The 25662-nt window shown below is 40.1% G+C and overlaps 2 protein-coding genes across 5 annotated transcripts in view; both read right to left on the minus strand.

Moving 5' to 3' along the window:
- ptch2 (patched 2) overlaps nt 1-1816 on the minus strand; it is a 29892-nt gene extending 28076 nt beyond the window's left edge. The window contains exon 1 of the mRNA XM_023269551.3: nt 1178-1816. Coding sequence (XP_023125319.2) covers nt 1178-1324 — 147 coding nt within the window. The 5' untranslated portion in view covers nt 1325-1816. The remainder of the gene's footprint in view (nt 1-1177) is intronic.
- A 9706-nt stretch (nt 1817-11522) lies between these two features.
- Nucleotides 11523-25662, minus strand: part of eif2b3 (eukaryotic translation initiation factor 2B, subunit 3 gamma) — a 33847-nt gene continuing 19707 nt past the window's right edge. For 3 of the 4 annotated variants that reach the window (XM_023269559.3, XM_023269558.3, XM_035947817.2), the window contains 7 exons: nt 24746-24835; nt 20531-20667; nt 20036-20226; nt 19668-19730; nt 19321-19469; nt 15753-15856; nt 11523-11752 (listed from right to left, as the gene is read on the minus strand). In XM_023269559.3, the coding sequence (XP_023125327.2) occupies nt 11700-11752; nt 15753-15856; nt 19321-19469; nt 19668-19730; nt 20036-20226; nt 20531-20667; nt 24746-24835 (787 nt within the window). In that variant the 3' untranslated portion in view covers nt 11523-11699. Of the gene's footprint in view, nt 11753-15752; nt 15857-19316; nt 19470-19667; nt 19731-20035; nt 20227-20530; nt 20668-24745; nt 24836-25662 lie in introns of those variants that run through there. The other variant, XM_055014877.1, reaches the window with a different exon arrangement.

Genomic DNA, 25662 nt, shown 5'->3' on the forward strand with positions numbered 1-25662 from the left:
CTTTGATTCTATGAAGAAGGTCAACAGGCACCATTTTCATGCAGAAAAGGTTCGTGGAGTAAGGAAAAAAAAATCTACTTTTACTGTGAAAATTAAGATTAAACACAAACTGTAAGATTTAGAAAAGTAACAGTCCAGTCTAACTTAAAAGGTGTCACTCTATATTAGATATTTTATAAACATTGTGTCTTCTCTGAACATGCAATAGGAAGTTATCTCTGTAGCCTAAAATTAAAGAAAAACTAACATTTTCGTTTTATTTTGGTGAGGGAGGCTTTTGTTCAACCAGTGACAGGCCTGTAAGTGCATGAGTGCAAACTTGGAGTAACGATTGTTTGTTTTCAGAGTAAGTTTAGGCTAAGTTACACTTTTTCCTCTAATTTTGGACACAGCTTTTCAAATCTTGACTTTTTGGTGTGAAGCAGTCGGTCCCTGTGCTACAAATGTCACTGCTGCAGAAGACATCGCTCTGGTGTTGTGGCTTCTCTCAGCAGTGCTGAAACACGTCCAAGCATCCGGGCGGTCCAAAGATGCTTTGTCAGATCAAACTCAATCAGTGAATTCCTTTACACGACCCACCACATTTCCAAACAGACCCCGGGCCAGTGCGCTCTCTCCGCTGGCTGCACAAAGCCAAAAACACGCACAACGCGGCCGGGATATGGGAACAAGCCCTCACTCACTGCCTCACGGTGGCTTTAACAACAGAAATGAATGAGAAGACTGATGTCCATTCAGATAAACAGCAAGGTTAACATGCTGCCAAATAAGAATTATCACTTTAGTCCAGAGAGATCTTTAAAATGTCATGCAAGCTTTGATTTTTAGTTGACGATTAAACACAAAACCGGCTTTACGCATTCGATATCCTATTAACTAACTAATTAATCTGGTGACAATTTCTCTATTTTTCCCCCAAATGTTAAACAGCTTAGCTACCCTGTTCCTGATCTAGTTGTGGTCTCTCTCTGGGAGCTCTGGTGGTCCCCGGACCCCAGTTTGCGAGCTGCTCCTTCAGTCTTACCCTACATTCCCACATGCGCCGTCAAATCACGATTAGATAACAAGTAAATAAAAAAGCTGCCTTCGGAGACTTCTCATTCACATTTCTGCCGACTGAATGAAAGCTTCCCTCACTGTTAAAAATCCACACTAAGACTGCAAAGCGTTGTATCACCTTTGAGATCTGTTTAAGTGCGAAAGCAGCGTGGCAGTAGCTGGGTCTCCGGAGCAGGTCTGGGTTCGCAGGCGGCTGGGAGCGCGTATAACTCGGGGGTAAATCTCCAAAGACGCCGGCCCCTGGGACCCCGCGATCCGAGGCCATAGTCCAAAAAGCGGGTGATCGGGGCGCAGAGCGAAGCGACGCGGAATCGGTGCGAGTTCAGAAAAAACGACAATAATCCAACATAGAAGCGGTGCGCATCCAGCACCGCCGGCGACAAACGACGAGAACGTTTTCTAGTCTTCCTTGGAGCCAAACAAGTCTCGAAACTCCATCCCAACATTATGCGCCGAAATCCGTATAGATCCTGCAGTCTTCATTCGTCCCGATGGTTCAAGAAACGACGTCTCAGAGAGGAGTAGTGGTAGCTGGAGTAGTAGTAGTAGTAGTAGTAGTAGTAGTAGTAGTAGTAGTAGTAGCCTATGTCTGAGCCGTCCGTGTCAAGTCTAACTCCGATCCCGTAGCGGTAACATTTGGAGAAGTTCGCCTCTCGGCAAATCCTGAAAAGGGAGGTTTGATGGAAAAGTGCTCCGGCTCCCATTGGCCAAGGAAGAGGCAAATTACTTTGCAAACATCGCCTATTATTAGCTGCTAAGCAACAGCTCACCAAAGTGGAGAGAGAGGGGGACCACCCAGGCTGCTGCTGCCTGGGCTGGAGGGAGGGGAGGAGGAGGACGGGGGAGGAGGGAGGGAGGGAGGGAGAGAGGAACTCTTTCAATAAACTCTGCACAGAGGCGCGCGCACACACACACATGCACAGGCAGGCACACGCACGCGTACGCGCACACAGCTTGCAAGCAGCCCTGCTCACTTGCTACTCTGCGCGTTATTCCCAGTGGCCTCCAGTTTGCACAACTATTGATACAGCAGCACGCAAACAAATGTTCATTTATTTTAAATTTTATCAGCAGTAGAAGACAAAAAAAAAAAAAGGAATCAGCTTTCTAAGCAGGAAACGTGTGACTCTTTTTTTATGTGTATGTCTTGGGGAATTACAGATCTTTCAACACTTTCCATATCACTCCGGGGCATCTCGTGTTTGAGGAGGTTTTGGAGCCTCACATTTGTTACAGAACACCCAAAGAAGACATTTTTTACCCTCTCAGGTCTTTGCTGTGAGTGCAGTTTGTTACAGGCAGCTGTGAGTCTGTAGGTTCTCAGCACTAACAGCTGTAACCTCACCTCTTGTTGCCAAAAGCTTCTATAAGTAGGTTGATAGGCCTAGAAAAACAGAACCGCTCACTGCTGTGGAAAAAAAAAAAGAACAGTGGAATTATTTGACATGTGCTTATTTTTCATCAACACCTTGGCACTGCCTGGTTCAGTGTGACAGGCCTTATCTCTATGGAGACTTTTGGAAAGTGTCCATGTCTTGCCATGCATGATTTCATGAGTTCAGAAAGCAGCTCACCTAAGAGGAACCCTTGAAAGAAAGAAAGTTCTCAGACCAGATTGTTTTCTAATCTCTCAAAAAAAAAGAGAGAGCGAGAGAGAGAAGTTATGAGTGTCTTGGTGATTTGTTAATGTAAGCCCCCTTTGGCCCCACTCAGGACTGTATGGGGGTGCAGAACAAACACTTTACCAGATTACACAGTCATTCTCTGCCTTAACGTCAACCTGTGCTGCCATGGTTAACATTTGTCAGGTGGCTGCTGGTAATTTGAGGCCCTTTGGGTGACTGTAAAGCAATTTGAAGCTGAACTAAAGCAATTTGAAGATACGCGACGGTGCTATAAGCTCAGTCAGTCTGTGAGGGTGAAGAAGGAGCAGGTTTGGCCGGTGTGACAGTTTGCTGCTGAGCTGTTACGTCCATCATGGTTGTTTACATGACGGGATTTGTGGCAACGTCAGGGGCCATGGATTATGTATGCCATGTAGTGTTTTGCATGGGAACAGAGAAAGAATGATGAGAAAATGCAGCTTTTTCTAGATTTTTCATTTTTGCAACCGTGACACCCCAAGACAATGAAAAATTGCTGGCGAAGACATATTTATCGGAACAATGATAATGAAAGAGACACTTTTAGTAAGGTTTAAGTGTTTCTAAATGGTATAATAAAGTCCTAAACTGAAGTCAGCTCCCCCACCACAGCTCTCTTGAAGCCAAAACTGAGCAATTTTGCACAGTCAGTGTCTAAAAAGACAATTAAGTGGACTTAGATTTGGTACAATGTACAAATTGTGCATGAACATGTTAATGGTGAGGTTGACTGGCAGGGATGTGGGTAATAATATGAGCATGAAAACTTTTAAACTAAATATTTTTAAAGATACATTTCATTTAAATAATTACAGCTACTACTAGACTTTAATATGTTTTAAATATGCAACATATGTGTTGAAGCATGTACATAAATGTCTCTGTGTCACTGAACTATTATTTAGTGTCATAGACATAATTATATTTAATAGTAGCATAAAAGACAAAGAATTTCTTAACTAAGTACAATTTCAGTTTTACTAGCATCCTTAAACAGCAATCAGTGGCCAACATGAGCTGAATGACGATTTATTACTAATTTTAGGCCTTTTCCTTGCCTCTTTAAATATTACTATAGCAACAATCCTGTAAAAGACTATGACACTGAAATTAGTGTGAAGAGAAAATATGTTACCATTTTTTGCTAGCAAGACTAGATAAATAATAGATAACTTTACAGAGGCTGTGCAAATTAATTTGGTAAAAGGTTTTCTCAGTTTGAATCATCTATAAAATGATCTTTCAACATAACAAAAGTCACTGATCATACTTTTGCTGATTAGAAAACCCTGTTAGATCTTCATCTTTGTTGGTGTGCTTATAGTAATACATAAATGTGAACAGAATTGGGGAATATTGCATTTTAAGGGGTCGTATTTGCTTTTAAAAAATGCAGATGTAGTTCTGAAGTCTTAAATGAATAATAGAGATACACTGCAGTCAAGCATTTCTGTTGCAGACCCATTTTCATTGCTATCTCTTGAGAAAACAGGATACATCAAATGGTTGTATCAGTGTATCTAAGAACTCAAAATTTAGGATCACAGGATATTGTTGTCCACTTCTCATTTACCGCTACTCTCTGCAGAAGTTCACCTTCATATTACCCATCCATCTGTTCGAATGGAGGCCACCATACGTTCTCACAAGCCGCTCACGTTTCCAGAGTGGCACTGGCCGGCCTGTTTTTCCGCTTTGCTGGGACTGGGTATGGTTTGCCTGGACTGGGCTGGGTCGGGCTGAGTGGTAGAGGGAAACAGGCAGCTGGAAATGGGAGCTAATGTGGAATGTAAGGAATTGGGTTGTGTGGTAGGGGGCCCCTTCAAGCCTAACAAACTCAGGGAGGTCCGAGGCCTGGTCTGGAGGCCTTGGATAAATAAACCATCTGAGATGACCATGCGCTGTGCAGATATCTGCCATCACACCTCCCCGGCCTCCAAACACAACCGCCCAGGCCCTCTCTCCCTCCCTCACCTCTCCACGTCCTTTGTCCCACTCAGTCTCTCTCCTCTCTTTATCATCTCCCCTGTCCCATCTCCTCTACCTTTATCTCTTCTCGTCGTCTGTTCATATCTGATTTCTTTGTCTCAACACCTTCATCTCTCCTTCTGTGTCATCTGGTGCTCCAGTACTGCTCTTCCTCCTCCCTCCCCCTCTATCTCCATTTCTCCATTTCATCTCTCCCCAGTGACTCCATCCATCCAGCCGTTCATCCATGCATGGCTGGCTGTCCGTCCAGGGTTCTGTATGTGCTATAGGCAGAGCTACGGAACCGCTCTGGCACTCAGCCGTCTCACAACAGTGGAGACGCTGGGCGTTCAGGCCCAGAAAGTGTTTATTTTTGAAGACAGAGGCTGCAGGGTTGCTCATGACTGCATTTCTTCTTTTTCGCTCTGAAGGAACGGTGGACAGGGTTTTACGAGGAGGAGACGGTTAAACTCAACATACGTTTTCCCAATAGCTGGCAAAAAAAGGTATAACAACACACTTAGATCATACAGATCATAGAAGAGTGTCTTTTGAGAGGTATGAGAAATTAAGAGAAGTGGAAACAAGATCCCAAACAAGTACCTTAACTGAATAAATACTGAATAACTGGGAATGAGATTATGTACAATACATGTCTGAGAGCCCATATAAAAATTTAATTACTATACTGAACAATCATTCTCAAAATCATTAAAAACAAGAAAAATCTGAGCTTTGCATCAAAATAAATACAATTAATCAGAATCAGTTATTTTTTAAAGCTTCTGCTATGTCATTGTGCTGCATAATATGATATCCATCTATCTTCATATGTTCAGTGTCTTGATAGAATGCATAATTATAGAAATATCAGGAGCTTATAATTTAAAGAATTTTTCCACACTTACCCAAATGCACTACGGCACCTAGTAAATGAAGGGAAAAAACACATACACACAGGGGATGAGATTTTGAACACAAAGCAAAATCGTTTCATTGTTAAATAAGAAAATTTCACAAACTATTCTGATAAAAAAAGATAAAATGGTATAAAGAAATTATTTTTGATGAAGATGAAGACTCAATTCATATAATCACTGAGCAATCTGAAGGTGATTGAAGTGATGACAATAATTTGTCATCCATTCATTACACTTTGTGTGTACTTTTCTATGCGTGAGGTCGATTTACAATAATTCCACGATACAAACTACTTCAAAGCACAAAGCAACAAAACACCACATCTAGCTCTTACATAAGACTGGCATCACAAGAATTGTTAAAAAAACACGTTAGGTCAAATTTTATCCACGTGAGCAAATTATTCATGACGATCAAACAAAATATTTCACTATTAAACAAACAAAGCTTTTCAAAAGAGCACTAAGAATCACAAACTAACCAAAACCTCTATGCTGTTTAAATGATAAAACATTTTCATGTCAAATAATTGATTTAAGGTTCACAAAGTCACCTTACATGTTGTTGGAAAACCCCGTAGGAGGATTTGTCTACTTTACAAGTCTATAATTACACATTAGGTTTCCCAGATATCAGTGAAATGGCAAAAATGTTGCTCAGTTTACAGAGAAACACTTTCTTGCATTGAGCACCTCTGTCGGTCTCGGAGCAGAGTCGAAGCTGCCACCCACAGTCTCACACAAGATTAATTATGATAATGCATTTCTTTACCCCTTTGTCATCGTAATGAATGGCTGCCTTTCTGGGGGAAAACACACAGAACACAGAGAGAGACAGAGAAACACACTTTTCTTTAAGTCTTTGTTTGTGCGGTTGTAACAGAGGTATTGTCAGATGCAGCTAGCAGGTGGTAACCCAAACTCAGACCTGTGGCTTTAAAGGACAAGCTCACGCATATGTCTATGGGAGAAAACATGGCTGAAATAGTAGAGCTTTTCAACACTGATTTTCAAGTGGTGATAAAGATTTTCAGTGAATTTCCTAGACAACACACAGTTGTCTCCTGACAAACAGATATTCTATTTAGATTTTTTTTTTTTTACATCAGTAGGAAGATAAGCCTTCATTTTAAACACAAAGGGACAAAATCTCACTTCAGAAGTCACTAAATTTTAAACATATCCTTGGAATTTTTAAGCTCATTACAAGTAGCCTTGATGTTAAATTGAACAGAATAAAGTGATTAAAATGGTGGTAAAACTAAAATGCAACAAAAGAACACAACATTTCAAGTCAGAGAAAGGAAAAAATACTTTCGAATGATTTGCCCATCTTTTTTTACAGTTCCAGCTACAGATGTTAGAAACACTAATGAGATTAGAAAGAAAAGGTCACCTGAGGGTGTAAAAGATGTCGATCTTTTGCTTCCTATTGTGAGTTCACTGCAAAAGATGTGATCCCAATCTACCACCCACTCAATGTTTAGTTAATTAGCTGGGGGGGCTCCACAGTGACAGACAGCAATCTCTCGCTTAGTGTGTGTGTGTCACTGAAGTTGTTATCCCATACATGGGATCTGTGGCTCCACACACACTCTTTGTTGGCTAAGCAACATAAGCAACGCTCCTAACGCTTGTTAAAAAGGGTGTTTGTGTGTGTGTATGTATTCAGATGTTTAAGTTAGAGATGGTGGTGTGTCTGCATGTGTGTGTTTGGTGTCGGGAGGGGGGGATATCTTGAAAGGTAGTGTGTGGAAAAAAAAAAAAAAAGAGGGAGGGAGGAAATTCATTTGTGGCCGGAGAACACAGAAGACAAATTGAGGAAGTGTTGTGCTAATGTGTAGGGGTCAGCAGCAAACACACAGGTTTCTGACTGACTGCCACTTGGGTGGCCTCTCTCTCTCCCTGTCTGTCTGTCTCTCGCTCACCCACAATCAACCCTCAAGCCATGAAGCCACCCATCCACTCAGACAACCCCCCAACTCGGAGCACAAACCCCACCCCACCTCTCCGTGCATCTGTGTATGTCGATGTATCGCACATTTGTCTCCACCATCCATCCAACCCATCTGTCTCGCACTGTGCCTCTTTATATTACATTTCTCCCTTCAGGGTTCAGCAACAGCAGAAGCAGAACTTCATGTGTCGGCAGTGGATGCCTCAGAAACCAACGTGTATGAAGGCTTTCAACAAGTTCCCCTTCTTATTTGAATTTAAGGCTGTTTAAACCATCTAATTCCACATGGATTGACAGATTCAATCTGCCTGAGCTTGTTTCAGTTCTTCCTCAAAGTTATGATGCTCAGGCTGAATAAAAGCAACTACATTCCATCAGAAGGGAATATCCTGCGTATGATGTTATACACAACCTAACATAGTTCCAGCATTACAAATTTCACATCTTTAGAGCCTTTGAGATCTCCATTAAAGGTTGAGTTGGGCTATTCTTTTAAAGGTTTATAATGTGGCTTTTTTTCAACTTCTTCCAAAATGAATGGAAACACCAGCCAAACTTATTTCATTTCTCATTTTCTACTTCTAAAATGTGCTGTTTGGTTGATTCTTAGTCACTGTCTCACCTCATAAATCGAAACTGAAGGTGGTCGGCTACTTCCTCTGCATTTTTTTTTACCTTATTTACTCTGGATAGACTTTACTTCATCTCCTGTAGCTCAAATAAAAGGAAGTGCCTGTGATGTATTGGATTATCGAGAGTATCAAAAAACTACATTCAAATATGAAGCAAAACTCTAGTTTTTCAATACTTTGTGGACCACAGACTAACTTCTATTCACTTCCATTGCAGTGAAACAACTGTGTTGGAAGTTAACCTACAAAAATAAAAATAAAACTTCATGGTTCCATATCACTGTGGGGCAATATGTTGTTTTTGATTTGCATTAACTAATCCTAAAACTACAAACTAGCCTACCAGATGTGTTTTATTAACTAAATCTGTGTTTTGGGGCACTGAATAGTGTCAATATAACATAACAAAAGAGTCACATACTGTAGTGCATTTATCTTGACAAAAAGCATCAGATGTTGACAACCATTTGAACATTCTCCAACCAGCTTGGAATCATTTCCCAGACTCTTAAAAATCTCTGATGAGAAGCAGTGTGTCAAACTCCAGACCCTCTATGTTTTGATGAGTCAGTCTGCACACAGGCTCAAAAAAATACACATTTCACACACAGCGATCAGACAAACACACACCACAGACACACACTACAGCACTTTGGGCAGGTTAATCATAATTTTTTTTTTAAAAATATCAATGCAGTTGTGTAAAGGACTCTTCATTTATTGATACAGTAGATTTCATCTTTGTTCAAACAAATCTTGTGGACAAATGTGCTGCCAGCAACATGGGCAACTGATGATAATCTGTGCATGAAAATGTTTGACTTTTCAGATCACTTCTTTTCTCAGTAGTGCTTGATGGATTTGTTTGGGATGCATAATTATAAGAAAATCTTTTGCGAAGCTGTTAGAAAATGCCACAAGGCTGCAGAGCCAAAGACCAACAGACAGCATGACATATGATCCATGTCTTGACGTCGGCTCTCCAGATCTGCAAAGCATACATGCGCATTTAAGTACGCATATGCACATGTATACACATGCATGATTGCGTTCACTCACGAGGGTGTTAAGATGACATCGACCAGTTTGTGCGACAGAGGATTATCAGTGGTCACACACAGGTAAGTCTGCAGACACGTGAACGAGCAAGTCTATGTGTGTGCTTGAAGGCGGGTTCAGCCATGGTGGCGTTGCATTGAAGGGACTCTGTGGTCTTTGTATAAATATACAAACCTCTACCCAAACACACCCAGCTGCCAGATCTCATCATGTGGTTGAAGAGAGAGGTCAGAGTGTAACATTGCTAAAAGGTTAACACCGCCAAGACAAAGAGCATGGACAACGTGAACCTTCACTGTTGCTTTTGTGTTTCTTAGCTCAAAACTCAGGTAAAAATGTAGAGTTTCACTGCCACATTTAGTCACTACTGCCATTTGCAAAATAATTTTTACTTGCAACGGGTCAAAATTGCAATACTAGATTGATAAGAACAACTGTGATAGCAAAAATATGTAAAATTTGACATCTGCACATGTAGATGTGCACCATGTATATGAAAAGGGAAAACAGCCTGGAACTAGAAGTGCAAGGATGTTATTCAAGGCCGAAGAAATTTTTTGAATAAAAATGAAGACAAAAAACCCCAGACAGACAGATAAACACAGGTAAGACAAGGCACATGGAAAAGTACTAAACTATGAAGCATTTCAGTCTGTGGGCTGCAGCCACTTCCACAGTAAACACGGTGTGAAGACAATTCTGTGGTGGTGAGTAAAAGGCCAAATAAAGAATAGTTTTCTTTCGAAGTTCATGCTTTCAGACCCACATTTATGGAATGCAGTTTTGTACGAACACTAGTGAAAGTGTCACTCTTTGATTTGCATCACATCCTGTAGCTCAAAAGTGAAATCTAACATTTTTAAAAGTTGTTTAAATACCAGTATTTTGTTGAGTTTCACGCATCTTAGTTCAAGTCAAGTTAAATAATTGGACTCAAGTTATTAGGTAAGTTGACACATCTCTCTACAAAGTTAGAGATGAAAATCTATGATGTTAAAGATCAACCATCAATAAATATTAGCATATACTATTATCAGCTTGTCACTGGGAATTACACTTAATAGAAGCAAAATGTAATACTAAAGAATTAATTTTCTAAGAATATTCCACATTTTTTTCCCAGTTGCTTCAGATCCTTCATGACCTGTTCTAAAAAAATGTGCTTTAGTGTGTGTATATATATATATATATATATATATATATATATATATATATATATATATATATATATGAAAAGTTTTATGTATGTATATATAAAGATACATAAAACTTTTCATAAAGTCAGAATATAATGCCACAATTGTTATTGTAATTTTTCAAGATTTTTTTATATATATATATATATATATATATATATATATATATATATATATATATATATATATATATATATTAAAAAAAAAGTATCACTGTAACTAACTGATAGTCTAACAAGTCCATCTAAAGGATAGAAAAGGAAGGCAATGCAACATCATAATCTACACACACACTCACAGCAACATCACATAATGGAGCCACAAGAGACAGACTAAATGATTCATGCAAGGCCACAGACACAATAGGAAACAGAGGACAGTAAATCTCACACACACACGCACGCACGCACGCACGCACGCACGCACGCACGCACGCACGCACACACACACACGTACACACACGTACAAAAAAATCATCCCTGTCCTCTTCTTCTTCCTTCGTGACTAAAGGACTTCAAACCTGTAATTTAAGAAAAAACTCTACTGACGGAATGCAATAAATCTTGTGACAGCAAAGGGAGCAGAAAGGGGAAGACGGGGAAAAAAGAAAAGAAAGAAAAGCATCAGGCGCGAGTCAGTTTCCTCCTCTGCTGTGTTCGTGAGTGTGTGTGAGGGTGGGGTGTCGGTGTTAACTGATACAGGATCAAGCTGGGTGGTCCAGGGCCTACACATACACCATTTTTGTGTACAAATAAACTTAACCCCCACACCATTGTGGTCACCCCTCCCACTGCTTTTTCTCTCCATCTCTGGTCTTCACAGCTGCACAGTGTGCATGTGTAAACACCCATGAACATTCAGACGTGTATGAGCTCGTGCTCCTCCCTCTGGTACAGGCTAAATTGAGTAATTGAGTCCTGTTATTAAGAGACAGTAATGATCTGATAATAGGGTGGTGGCATGACTTCCAAGACCTGTCTGTTACTGTCAGTCTAAGTGTCTTTGTCTGACAGAGTACAACACTCATTTCTTAAATCTGTAAAAGCTGGGGAAAAAACAAATAAGGAATAAAGACAGTGATTCAGGGGTTTAAGCCGACTTGTGTTTATCTGGACACAATGTACAAAAAAGCCTATGAGAATAGAGTGTAGAACTGTCAAGCAGCATCCAGGCTTCTGATTGGTCAGTCAGCGGGAGGAATTAGTTGTCCTCTGTGTTTTGCTGCTCTCGAATTGGTTAATCAGGTGGTGTCTCTTCTTCTAAAGTTAGATCTCCATCAGCTGGTCTGTTCCAACGATGACCTCGTTAGTCCGCTCAGCTGAAGAAGAGGGAGACATTTACAAATGAAAGCAGAGGAAGCGATTATTTCATTTGCAAACCTTGCAGCAGAAAGCTTCTGTAAGGGTAAAGAAAGCTGTAAGACCCTTAAGGTTGATGGAATCCTCCTGAAATCCATTAAACAAAGTTTAAAAAAAATTGTGATATAAGTGACAGCTACAACTTGTTCCATAAGCTTTTTATGAACAAAATGATCCTGTTTCTATCTTTACTTTCAGATCATATACTTCTGTGCCCTCCAAGTGTATTGTGACATGCAAAATTTGACCCGTTGGCCAAACAGTACTGTATGAGGAGGAAAGGTTTTTAGAAAACTATACCTGGAGGCAAACAGTAAAAAGTATGATGCAAAATGTGGTAGTTTCCTCGAACAAAAGATTGTTTAGGCAAATCTTGGAAGTGAGGGGCTCCTGGAAGATACCATTAAGAGGAGTTTGCGAAACAGTCCCTTTCTTGCAACTTTATTACCTGATGCAGATGCTATACCATCATTTCCTCCACATGTTTCAAACTAACAACATTTTTTCTGTAATGGAAAACCCATTACGTAATTTCTGGATATTCATTTTGGCGCTGTAATGAAATGAATGAAAAACAATGGCTACCCGGCAGCTAGGAAATTCCGTATTCATTCAATGTGCACTTAATGGCCTACGACATGCATATCCACTGTATGATCCTTCGATTTATTTGAGATCAGACCCAGAATCATCAGTGTGGTAAGATTTAGGTCACCCTGACCGCTCTCTGAACCTCACAAAAAGAAATAGATGATGCTTGAAACTGAATCTGCCATTTTTTGCTATCGCTCTCAACCCGAAACTAGTTTAGCATTGAGGAGAGCTGCCATGACTCCGCCTTGCATCCCTCCTTCCCTCCATCTCCCAGCACCGGTACTGATCCAAAGCAAACGGTGGCAGAGAGTTATGTTCCATCCACACAGACAGGTTTTAGTGTGAAGGAATCTGTTGCTCAGAATGAGCTTCTCCTCTGCTGGGTGGAGGGAAGGACAAATGGAACATGGGACTGCAGTAGAGGGAGAGAAGGGGAGGAAAGGTTATTCAATTTGGACCAGATGATTTGTCAGTAACTAATCTAGTTTGTAGATTTATTAAGACCATATGCATTGACATATTCCTCCTGCTGGGGCAGTGACATATACAGAGTAGTCGTCCCAACCCTTAACAATGAAAGAAGGAAAATGCTGAGGAAGACGCAGGACTGTTTCACCAAATACAGATAAAAATGACTTAAACGTAGGTAGAATTCACCATTAGACTGTCATTATCTTCAAGAGACAGTGGGAAGATATAGAAACGCACTATACCGTAGTAATGCATGTGTATGTTTGTATGCATCCAAGCGTCCAGAGATGAGTTATGTATCATCTACATATCCACACCTGATGGATCAGTATGCACTCTGAGTGTGAGGCAAACTGTCAGGGTGGTCCTTAGCTGCTAACAGCTTCAGCAGTAGAGTGGGTGTGTAATGTCTTTAGCAGCCTACGGTCAGCCAGCTAGATTGGTGGCATCATGTGCTGTTTTTTACAATACAAATATAAAGTAGAGGGGGGAGAAGGTTTATCTTTGTTGAAGTATTACATAGAATAATCTAATCTAACCCAAACTACACAGAATGATTCTAGGTGAACTGTTGTGGAAAGTTTTGAGCCCGATTATAGTGGATTACTTGGACAGTGTTTTTTAAACATGTTAAAGCTATTATTTCACGTCTAGTTAAATAAAAAGGCATTACCTGCTGTATGTGTTCTACACACACATTACATATGTATTAGTACACTACTTTTTAAAAGTTTGGAGTCACTTAGAAATGTCCTTATTTTTCAAAGAAAAGCAGCTTTTCAATGACAATAACATTAAATTAATCAGAAATACAGTCTAGACATTGTCAATGTGGTAAATGACTATTCTAGCTTGAAACAGCTGATTTTTAATGGAATATCTCCATAGGGGTACAGAGGAACATTTCCAGCAACCATCACTCCTGTGTTCTAATGCTACATTGTGTTAGCTAATGGTGTTGAAAGGCTAATTGATGATCAGAAAACCCTTGTGCAATCATGTTAGCACACGAATAAAAGTGTGAGTTTTCATGGAAAACATGAAACTGCCTGGGTGACCCCAAACTTTTGAACAGTAGTGTACATGGCTCAATATTATCAGAAGAATGAGGGAAAGAAAGATATCAGTGTTTAGATCTGTCTTGATTTCTTACCCCACTAATAGATTTTGACATCCACCACACATATCTAGAAATGTTCCACAAGGTTAATGCACCAAGTTATGATAACAAACAACTACAGGACCTCTATAACTATATGCCCTATTTAGTCACTAAAGAAGGGTCATTCCTCTAATGCTCCAGCTGATGTTTACTTTCTATCCTTCTAATTTTGTTTAATAGAAGCTTTTTGCATCCAAATTGAGACTGTGAATAACAGTGTTTCATGCTAATTATACTGTAACATTTTCTATAGTTTTAGGCTATTCAAATAAATTTGACTCCAGTTTACGATATACACCAGATGTGTTTAAGACATCTAGTAAAGTCACAATTTAAGGATTTTTATGAAACAGTTAGATAAAAAAGAAAAAGCATTTGCATGTGTGACATGTTTAAGTGACACAAACAATAAGACAGAGAGACAAAGAGAAACAGAGGTTGGAGCTTTGTTGTTGTGACTGAACTTTGGCTATACAGTGTAAGCAAAACAATTATGCAAGCATGGTTCCAAGTTTCCAGTGTTCATTAGCATAATGTTAGCGACTGGCCAATAAGAGAAAATCTGCCAAAAAAGCTGAAGCAAGATTGTTGCAGCAATCAATCAGCGAATGCTCCAAAAGGCCTCAACCGTGTCGTTTTTCGACGAGTTTAGCTCAAATTCACACTGTTGTTACTTAGAGCAGCCTGTTGTTCACTCAATTAGGCTGCTCAGTCTGGTAGGCGAGCTCGCCCCCTCTTTCTCTATATGTGTGCGAGTGTGTGCGTTTGTGTGTGTGGATGTGGCTGGAGGCCGCTGCTGTTGAATTCCGGGTGGTCCTGTGCTGGCCCTGCTCTCTAACCTCTCCATCAATGTGACACACACATACACACACACATGCACACACAGCTAGCTTTGGGGACAAGAGGATTAAGGAAATTAAAAAAAGAAAAATCTGACAAATCAGACTTCAGAATGAAGAAACTTTCCTAGTTGGCTCGAACACTTGGCACTTATGAACGGATACCACACACATACGTTAACACCTTTATCTGACTGAGCCAGAGAGAAGTGCTTGGGGTGAAAAAAGTAACTGCAACAAAAAAAAAACTTGGAAAATACAAGCTTCAGTAACATTTTTAGCAATGTTGTTGATAAAACATGAGGAGGTTCTGTTATTTAGTCCACTCTGGGTGCATATTGTCCTTTTTTTTAGCGTCATCGCTTCATGGAAACCATTTCATATGCATTAAACAGTGCCCATTTCGTTTAATTTTGGCATTCAAAACAGATCAGTTTTTAATGCTATTTAACAGCCTTAAATGTTAAAATGTGGAGACAGAAATTTTAATACTGACATTGTAAACAGTAATGACAAGCATTTGAGTACTAGCATGTGTTTTGATCATCTTTTCATCAAAAGCCTCAGAACAGCCACTAAACTCACCTTGTGGGGAGATTGTTTTGTTAGCTACTTTCAAGGGAAGAAAATGTGAAATTCAGTCTAAACATAAGCCAAAATGAATGAATAATCCTTTAGATGTTCATAAAGATGAACATTTTAACATCTATGAACCCTGACAACTAAGCAAACTATCAGCCGAGTAAGATTTGTCATATGATTAAAAGCAAAAGTAGTGTGTGTTGATCAGAAGAAATAAAATACCATCTTAAATCAACAGAATAAAGATAAGGTAGGAATAACGTATTTAAGGGACATTTCCTTATGAGTGTGTATTATGTCTGTAGGTCTCACCCTCTGGTTCGATCCGTTGTCCATTCCCCACCAGACAGTACTTGAGGTCTGCTCCTCGGCCAATAACGGCATTACTGCAGATCACACTGCCCTGGATGTTACATCTGGAAATCACACACACAAATGATATTAATTAGATTTTTATTATATTTAAAACTTGGTATGTCTACTGGAGACTCTGTCCACAGTGGCCATTCATGCACCATGGAGAGCTAACAGGTCTAACTAAAGAATACACCCACAGATCAGAACTCCTACAGATGCAAAGGTGTGATTTGAACTTTTAGCTCTCGATGGCACATGATTGTTCATCTATAAACTAGTATATGGTACAATAAATTATCCCTGAAAGTGGATGAGACGCTGCAATAAAGCAGAATCCCTTCTGTTTGATTCTATCCTTGAAACACAAAAAGTTACATGAACTTCAGTCACTCAACAATATCCCTTTTAGGCATTCCCAAGTCTTGGGTTACTAAGCACCTGCAATGGATGAATCAGTGGCTCATTAGTGTCAAAACATTATTTTTCAGCTCAGTTGTTTACTCTCTGGGCTCTTATGTACACACACACGTACACACACACACACACACACACACAGAGGAACGCACACACAGCAGAGAACATTCATACAGTACTGGGAGCTGCCCAGTACAGGCACGGACTTCCACAGCTGGCTGCTAAGCTTCTTCGTTGTGGACTGAGTGCCACACTGGAAGTTCCACTGACATTCAGACTGTTTCCCCATGAAAGATGCTCACACCTGCTCCAAAAACTCAAAAAGTATCCTATCAACTGAACTTAATGACATGACATTAGCATATATATTAAGTCACAACAGCAGACTACGCTATATGTGTCTATGTGTGTGTCTGTGTGCGTGTCTTAAGGCGTTGTTGGCGCTGTGCAGCAGTCCCACCTGAGCTGGCAGTGCCAACCCACCGTGCATGCTCGCATTAAGCCAAACCATCACCATAAAATTCTTGGAGAGAGACACAGACAGTCTTGTGTGTCCTGCGTCGGCTGACCGTGAAGGGCGTGTATGTGTGCGAGTGTGTGTGGGATAGGGGAACGTGTGTGTGTTTCACTAAGTCGGGGAGCCCAGCGGAGAACACATGTTGGTCTTGCCCAGGCAGTGACGCACACACACTTGGCCCTGCGCACCTCACACACAGACAGGTTTGTATTGGCCCATTCTATTCAGGTGGTTAGGCCTGGAGGGAGAGGGGAGAAAAGAGCGTGTGTGTGTGTGTGTGAGTGTGTGTGTGTGTGTTTAAGTGACTACCTAGGAGGTGGTGGTGGTAGTTGGTGATGGGAGATTACAAGATTCAGAGTTTTGTAACATTAGAGAGAGAGGGAGAGAGAGAGACCACCAAAGAAGCTTTCGGAGCTGAAACACCACTAATTACTAACACCAGGGCTCCTCCTTGCCATGACCCCCCCATCCTCCCTCTCTATCACACACACACATACACAAACACGGACACACACACACACACACACACACACACGTCAACCCCCACCTCCTGTGCCAACCCCCCCATAAAGTTGACCCCTACTATCCCCCTTCCCAAACACGCAGCGCTTTGTCAACAAGCTCTGGTCAGCTCCAAACAAAGAAACCAGAAATGCGAGGGGTTTCTGCGACATGGCTGGGGTCTGCTAATCCCCTCATACTGGCTCTTTCTTTCCTTCTTTCTCCTTCCTTCTTATGTCCTCAAAGCAAGAAAAGAAAGAATTGCAATTTCTTTCTTGCGTGCTAGCTTGCTTTCCCCTCGCTTCTTTCTTCCCTTCTCCCGTCTCCCTCATTCTTTCATGCCTTTGTGCGTGCACCTACATGGGCATGATGAGGGTCCCCATGCTGGCTGGCTGGGGTCCCTGAAAGGCTTAAGAAGAGATGGCAAGAGACAGAAAGAGAGGGAGATGGTGTTGAGGCCTTGATGGAAAGAAAAGAGAGGGAGGAGTAAGAAATTGAGATAAAAGAAAAGGAGCCTGTGAATGAGTGCATTAAAATCCGGACTTGAGGCCAAGATGAGTCTCTTTCCACCGAGATTTCTGGCTAAGAGACTCAACAGATCAATCTACATGCTAATTCTACAGTAGCTACTGTTGCTCTCCGTGTCAGCCCTCTTTGTTGCAACAAAGCAGTCACTTCTTTTTACTTTAGCTACTGGCTACAGTTGAGATCCATCTTTAATATGCAGTAATGCTGCTGATCATGGTGCATCACTGCTTTGAATGGCTTTATTTGGTCTCCCTGAGTAAAATCATAACATTCAAATTATTGCTACAGTGTTTTCCTTGCAGTGCATTGGCCTTTGCTGTTTCTTCAACCAAGTTAGAGTTATTCCTGTTTCACTGATGTGACATTTCAACTCAAAAAAGTTTAAATGACATTTGGTTGACTCTTTCAAACAAGAAAGGCAGCACATCTGTAGAATTTTAAGTGCATTCTTTAGTAATTTGGTGGTTTCTGTTTTGCATTTGGTAATTATATCAAGTACTCATCACAAAAACCAAATAAAAATGAACGAAAACAACACAGTGAAATTATAACAACCATACACAGAAACAGAAAAGCGCATCCATTTGTGAAGATGTAACTACAGATGTTTGCCATATTCGGGTTTCAAGCTCACTAACATGCTGGTGAACCATTCATTAGTTCATGCTGGAACCTTGCTTTAAACCAAACACGGTAACAAAAGGGTAACTGAAAATTACAGGTAAATCTATTGAATAACTAAGTACATTAAGGCAGATTGATGGCATTTGATGAGCTAATACTAATTAATGCAGTGCTACTCAAGTTTTTGAGAGAACCCTCAAATAGTCCAGAATACGCACCACTGAAACCCCCCAGGGTATTCCATAAATTCTACAACCAGTGGGAAACTATGTATGGGCGAGTAAATGAGGGGCTAAATGAAATATATGGATGTTGTGTGTTTCACTTGAGCAGCTCTGTGTTTGTTTGGAACTGGTCTCTGGCTGGCTGCACACCAATAGGTGCATTGTTAACTCAGCGATCCCTATTTGACCTCACAGAGCCCAGAAAACAAAACCTGTTACACCTCCTATCAACGGACACACACATACATGAGCATCTGCTGAACCCACATGCACTATTTGCATGAGAGCACCTAGAAAATTCAATAGAAATTTGCAGTGAATGAAAAACTACGCATACCACTGCTTTTATATGTGAAAACCAAACAGTGTCAACAGATGATGGGGAAAAAGTTTAGTAGCTTTTGGGGATAGTTTGTATCTACAAAATTTCTTGTCATGTAAGAAATATGAACATTTGAACAGAGATTAAAGGTCTTTTCCCGGCAACACTTTGACTGTATTTCGAAATGTTTGCTTACTAATCACTGCTTTGTCACACACAGCCAGCATGTACTAACTGAACGCTTCAAAAAAAGCGTGTTACAACATTTAATTCATCAACATGCCTTCGAGGTGAATTTCTTCAGGTTAAATTATTGGAGTTTATGAAAGCACTTCAAAGTACATGTTTTCAGCAAGTGTGTGCCTGTGTGTGCACAGATGTGTGTGTTCTCACCCCTCCTCGATGGTAACCCCATGCATGATGATGGAGTTGGTGACTTTGACCTTCTCTTTTACCGTGGTGGAGTTTCCGATAGTGGACCTTTTTATGGAAGTCTTATCTGCAACCTGGCACAGAGCTCCGATGATGCTGTCTGATCCCATCTGAGGACAGAATGCAAAATGGAAAAACATTACTCAGACAAAGGTACACTCATATAGGAGCTTCTCCAATGTTGGCGGGGTGCAATTTTGAATTTTGGTGGTTGTGAATATTATTGAAGGACAATTAGCAAATTAAGAGGGAAATGCAACATAACTGAAATACGAAACAATAAGAATCTAAAACTGGATTATATTTACCTGACATCTTTCAGAAATGACCGCAGATGGGTGGACTGCTGGCTCTTCGAACAGCTTCGGGGCCTAGAAGTAGGAAACAGAAGGGACTGAGGCATGATATAAAAAGAAAGCCCATCAGGCTAACATTCAAGTAAGTTTGGATGATCTTTCAAGTTCCCTGAAATACGATCAGCACTAAAGTTGTGTGCTTTGTGAAAACGTTGAAAACTACAAAAATGGGACACAAAAGACATGCTTGGATTTAAAGTAATATAGAGAGAGAAGCATGCAAACTTAGGAAATTAAACACACATCTTCCCTCTACACCTCAACCAAGTATGCACTAAATATGCACATTGCTCAGTAGAGAGGGCTAGTGTCTGACTCACCAGTCGGTTTGCCTCTATGAAAGCAGCTAGAGTATTAACACGATAGCACAGGCCCTGGTCCATAATGTGAACGTAGCAGCGCAGCTTTCCTCCATGGTAAGCCTCACTCATGTCACCATGATGGTCATTCCAACAGGAGCGCTCCTGAGCCAGCTGGAGCAGAGGCTCGTCCCGTGATGAGATGAGGAGCTCTGGACAGTAAAAAGAGACAGAAGAGAGGAAGAAAAGGCCAAGTTAGTAGAAATGGTACACAGATGTTGTTGTTGTGGATTTTTTGTGTCTTAGAACAGGCAGGGCTGTCGCTTTATGGCTTTTTATGAGTTCCAAGTCAGTGCTGATGTCATGCAAAAGCCAAATCTAGATGTTCTCTATGCTGATGGCTCATAAGTAAGATCCAGAGGTATCGGAAATGGGTCACAGCGCTTTAGCTGTTAAATATTGGATTTCCTCTGCTTTTGGTGTATGAAGTTGTGATGTTTCAGCGCATATATTAACCATGGTTCGTAGAGCTGTCATTCTTTTTCTGGGTCTGATCCTCTGCGTCGTCTTTCATTTTCGGACTATCAGTTGTTTTGGAAAACTGCTTGCGCACCAAATACGGTACCAGCTCGCCACGGATTGATGAGATAGATCTAGGATACAAGAAGAGGAGAGATAAGTTTTCAACGTGTCACAAATGTCAGGTCATAAACCCTTTCAACCCTGAAACCCACTGGAAGGTTTGAGAGGCATGTTGCTGCAAAATTACACCACTCATCAAAACAAGAAACTGGAGGAAAGAATATTTGTCAGATTTCAAACTTTTTGACAGTCCTACTGCTACAACTACTCATCTGTGCCGTTTCATAGGAAAGTTTGACCAAATCTAAGCTTAAAATCTAGATATTTCACCAAAATCACTTTATTCAACATGTCTCATTTTAAAAAAAATGCCAAAAATAAACCACTTTTTGTAACCAGATTCTGTAAAAAAAAAAAAAAAAAATGAACATGTCTGCGCTTCACAGTGTAACTAAGAAGCCATTGATGACTCAGCTCAGTGTCACATGATAAAAATCCAGACTTTCAGTTGAACTGGGCTGAAGTGCAGGCTGTTCTTACACAGAGCAAACACAAACATATTAGACATTAATGCAGTAGAAAAAGTATTGAAACAAATGAAATCTACAAGTAGTGAAATCTCTATCATGTTTAGTAATTTTACCAGTATTGGTAACACCTGTGGGGAAAATGTTTGTGCATGCTGATTTCAGGTTTGTTCTGTTTTTACAGGATAAATAATCAAATTAATTCAGCTTATTTTTTTTCTTTTTTTATGATCTATCTTTATAACTTTGTTATACTACACAAAAGACATGTTTGAGTTTTTTTTTATCTTTAGCCATGGTTGTACTGTTTCCATAGAAGCACAAACCTTAATATTACAGTGTAAAATGAGCCCAGATATTTAATTAATATAACTGATGTATTTTGCAAATGCAGATGAAATAATACACACTACTGCATGTGATATACACAGAGCATCAATGTCTTGGTAAAGTCATAATTAACAGAATGATAGCCCTACATCAGACTTAGATAATAAATATCACCACATCTAGTTAATTAGAGTTGAACACTGATCTGGCACAATGTGAAGTCAAATGATGCTTCTGTATCAATACTGTAATTGAGGAGATTGTTGGGAGTGAAAAAATGTAGTGAATGATGCATAATGCAGGTCTTCTTACTGAAAGCACATCTTAAAAAAAACATTGGTAATGACCATTTGCACCTTCAGCCAATCTGATGACTGAAAATAAAAGCTGATAAAACTCAACCATTCTTTCAAGTCTGTCTCCCTGTAAATCTGGAGGTAATATCCCAATCTTCATTTCTTTTTGCTCTTCTCTGCACAGTGCTGTGCTCACTGGTCCTCTCCACCACCCCACACCACCCCCTCCACTTGCACTCTCTTACTTTCTTTTAAAGGGAGATTAGAATTTCCATCTGAATGACAGGAGAAAAACAACAGTTACTCTGTGTATTTCTCTCCTTGAGCAAGAGACGGAGAAAGAACATAGAGGAGAAAGGAAGAGAGGAGCTGTGAAAAGAAAGTCCAAGAAAAGAGCTGAAGAAAGACATGAGTCATCTAACAAGAGAGATGATATATGGTGGTGGCAGAGGGTGCATTAGTGATGCAATGATGTAAGATTTATATCTACATTTCTATGGCAAATTACTATATTCAAGAGTCCTTTAAGCAAAAATATTCAGAGGATGAGTAATGGGGGTTTGTGTTTGTTGGCTTGGATTTATTGTGTGGAATATAACTAATTTTGGGAGGACACACTCCATTTAAAATTGTTGAAATTTACTAATGAGTGATAGCAGATTTCCACAATCTGACTTTTAACCTGGTAACCACTTTTTAATGGGATCATTTGCAGTTTTCAGAATACAAATTTCAGCAAGACCTCATTACCAACTTGTTTTACAGAAGTTGGACACCATGATGTTCTTGAGCTCGTAAACTTGTGTGGGATGCATCTGGAACTACTCGATCTACTACTGTGAAATCAAACCTGCCTAATACTTGTGTGAGTAGTTTGGGAATGTGCAACTAAGGTCTCCTCTTCAAGTGTGCAGCGTGGTGACAAAAAAGGAATGGTAAGGTGAGATGTCTGTAGACCAAATGTCCAATAGACAGTAGGCACAGTTAGATCGATATCTATGTGTGAATCATTTCTTTGGCCATTTCCTCTGATTATTAGCTTGAATTGTAGAACAAGACGGCCACAGCAGCACTGGAAACACTGGAAATTACTATGCTACAATGTGAGCACACCCAAGTTCAGGGTATTTATTTTTATCCATACATTTTACTTTTATGGAGGAAAAGTTCTGCTTTTAAAACAAGGTGAGCACATTTATTTTCCATTAAGAGGCTCAGAAACTAAAAATAGCGAAACTGACACGTTTTTACATATTCTATGTTTATGGAAGAATAACATAAAAGTTCTTATGTTATAATTTCTCATTCACACTGTGTCCGAAGTGTAATGAACCATGAGCACTATGTTGCTATTCAAATCAAATAATTAGGTGTATCATTACACTGATCACATTAATAATACTGATTACAAAAGACTGAATAAAGAGTTGACAACACATAGGTTTCTTTCATTTTCCACTTTCAACAGAGGAATATAGAGTCCAGGCGTCTACAGAAGGCTCCCTGTCACTGCTTCACTTCAGAGGCTAAAGGCCTAACAGCCTGTCTCAGTGGCACATAGTAAAACAAATTAACACCTCGCTAGAATACCCTGCTAACACAACCTTTCAAAGCCTTACTCACCATGTACCCATGTTTAACACTTGCTCCAGATTAAGCAGTGAAGGAGAGTTCATGTTGATGTGACTGATTGGGCGTATGCATGTACTTTATGTCTACGTGGAAGTCTGTTAGTGAACACCTCTCACACAGGAGAGATAAACTGGTACAATTTCAAATTTTCATAAAAAATTCAGGGCTAATGTTCAAACTGAGAGCTAATTACAGTGTACAACAGAGGTGAGTACATCCCTGCGCAAAAATCCCTTAAATGTCAAATTAATTCAAATTCTTAATGACAGCATTATTTTTAAGTTGACAGAGTATTTCCTCATGAATAATCATAAACAGATACTTTAGACTGAGTGTATTGAAAACACCCACCAGTTTGCCTCTCACAAACAGTTCTTTTAAACGTTCCCTTAAGGTACTTGTCGACTATCAGGCCCCAAATTAGAAACTCAATGCAACAAAAGTGAATGTACCTATGAGCACTGACACACAGGTTAGAAAGTCTGTGACCACTGAAAATAAATTGAGTGCACTTGTGATTTCTAAACAGCCAAACTGCATGAACATGTTAACAAAATGACCTGTGAATGCCAAAACTTTCTCACCTTGGTGATGTCTTACATTCTGCTAAAATGCACAAAAAGAGGTCCTATGAATATTGTGAGCATGTTTTTTTGTCAGATGAGACCAAGATGATTTGTTCAGCTCAGATGGAGTCCAGCATGTCTGACGTGAATCTGGCCAGGGCTATCGCAATTAATGCATAGTCCTGACAGTGAAAAACAGAAGTTGAGCATGATGATATGGGGCTGCATGAGTGCAAAAGGATGTTGTGAACATGACATTAATAGACTGCACCACAAAGGCCTATGGATATATCAAAATACTGGCTGACAAGATGAATCCCAGTTTGCAGAAGAGGAACATCCCTACATGACAATCCAAAACACACAAAATCTAAAATCACACAAGATTTTCTAGTATTTTCTAACATCTCATAAGTATGTTGCCCAATTTGAATCCTACAGAACATCTTTGGGATGTTGTATAGAGAAAGGCAGTACAACACAAAACCTCCAGCAAAGAAGAGCTGACAAAAAATGTTTTGTGAAGAATGACAGAACATCTCCTTGAAATTTGGTATCATCCCTGCCAGAAAATAAAGGTGGACACACAAAATATTGATACGATTTTAATCCCAGTAATGAAAGAGGTACTGATGTATACTAATACTACTGTGTATCCTGTATTTTTAATATAGTAAATCTATACTGCTAGTTCTTAACTTTACACAAGTGCAAACAAACTGTTCAACTTAGCATGTAATTGATGAGATCTGTTTACCAGATAATTGATTCATAGCCAAACATAAGTGAAGAACTCACTTGTTTTCTGTGAGAAAGTCCACCACTGCTTTTTTCAGACAATAGAGATGAGCGTCCACGAGGCCTGTTTTGATGTGCATTCTGGGATGCCTGCAGGTAAAAGAGAAACAGACAAATAGCCAAATGCAGAGACAGAGATCAAAATTACACCAAAACTTATTACTTTGCCAAAACACGCAAAAAAACAGGATCTGTCTAATATTTTATGAAAGTATAAACAGACAAAGGTAATCAGAGATGCACCAAAGGAATACATTAGAATATTCCATTAGGACATCCATTTGCACAGTCTCACCACAATGCATACATGCAGCACTCTGAGCAGCTTAACCCAGTCTGCGACCTGTGGAGCGATTCACTTTGATTCTTTTCATCACCTGCTGTTTTTATGTTTCATGTAAAGCTTCTCTTTTACTGAAACCATTTTTTATTTTCTTCCCCGTTTCACATAAGACAGGGGGATTTGATGGAAAACCATAAACAACCACAAGTGTACATAAAAGTCAGAGAATAGTGGCATCTGTCTATTGTCCTCTGGCAGCTAGGATAGACGTCGCCCCACAGAGCCGCTGCCATTGGACAGCTGCCAGCGAGACAGGTTTATGTTGACTGGGGGGCCATATGCACACAGACACCCACCCACTCATTCACATACAGAGACACAGTGGCCCGGGTTTGGACATGACATTTACGAAGCGAGAGCCAAAGAAAACCATGTCATCCTTCAGGTTCCAATAAACAAATCCATCCTCACCCCTTCACCCTCTCTGACTACCTATCCTCCTCTTCCTCTGCCCTTTCAATCATTACATTATAAAAACTGCGGGGTGCATTGTTTCTGAAAGTCCCCTACCAGTTCTTACATGTTTTAGTCCATTTAGTACAACTCACATATACCTTCCGTTCATTACTGCTAA

Source organism: Amphiprion ocellaris, chromosome 10 (genome assembly GCF_022539595.1).
Source record: "Amphiprion ocellaris isolate individual 3 ecotype Okinawa chromosome 10, ASM2253959v1, whole genome shotgun sequence".
NCBI lineage: Eukaryota > Metazoa > Chordata > Actinopteri > Pomacentridae > Amphiprion > Amphiprion ocellaris.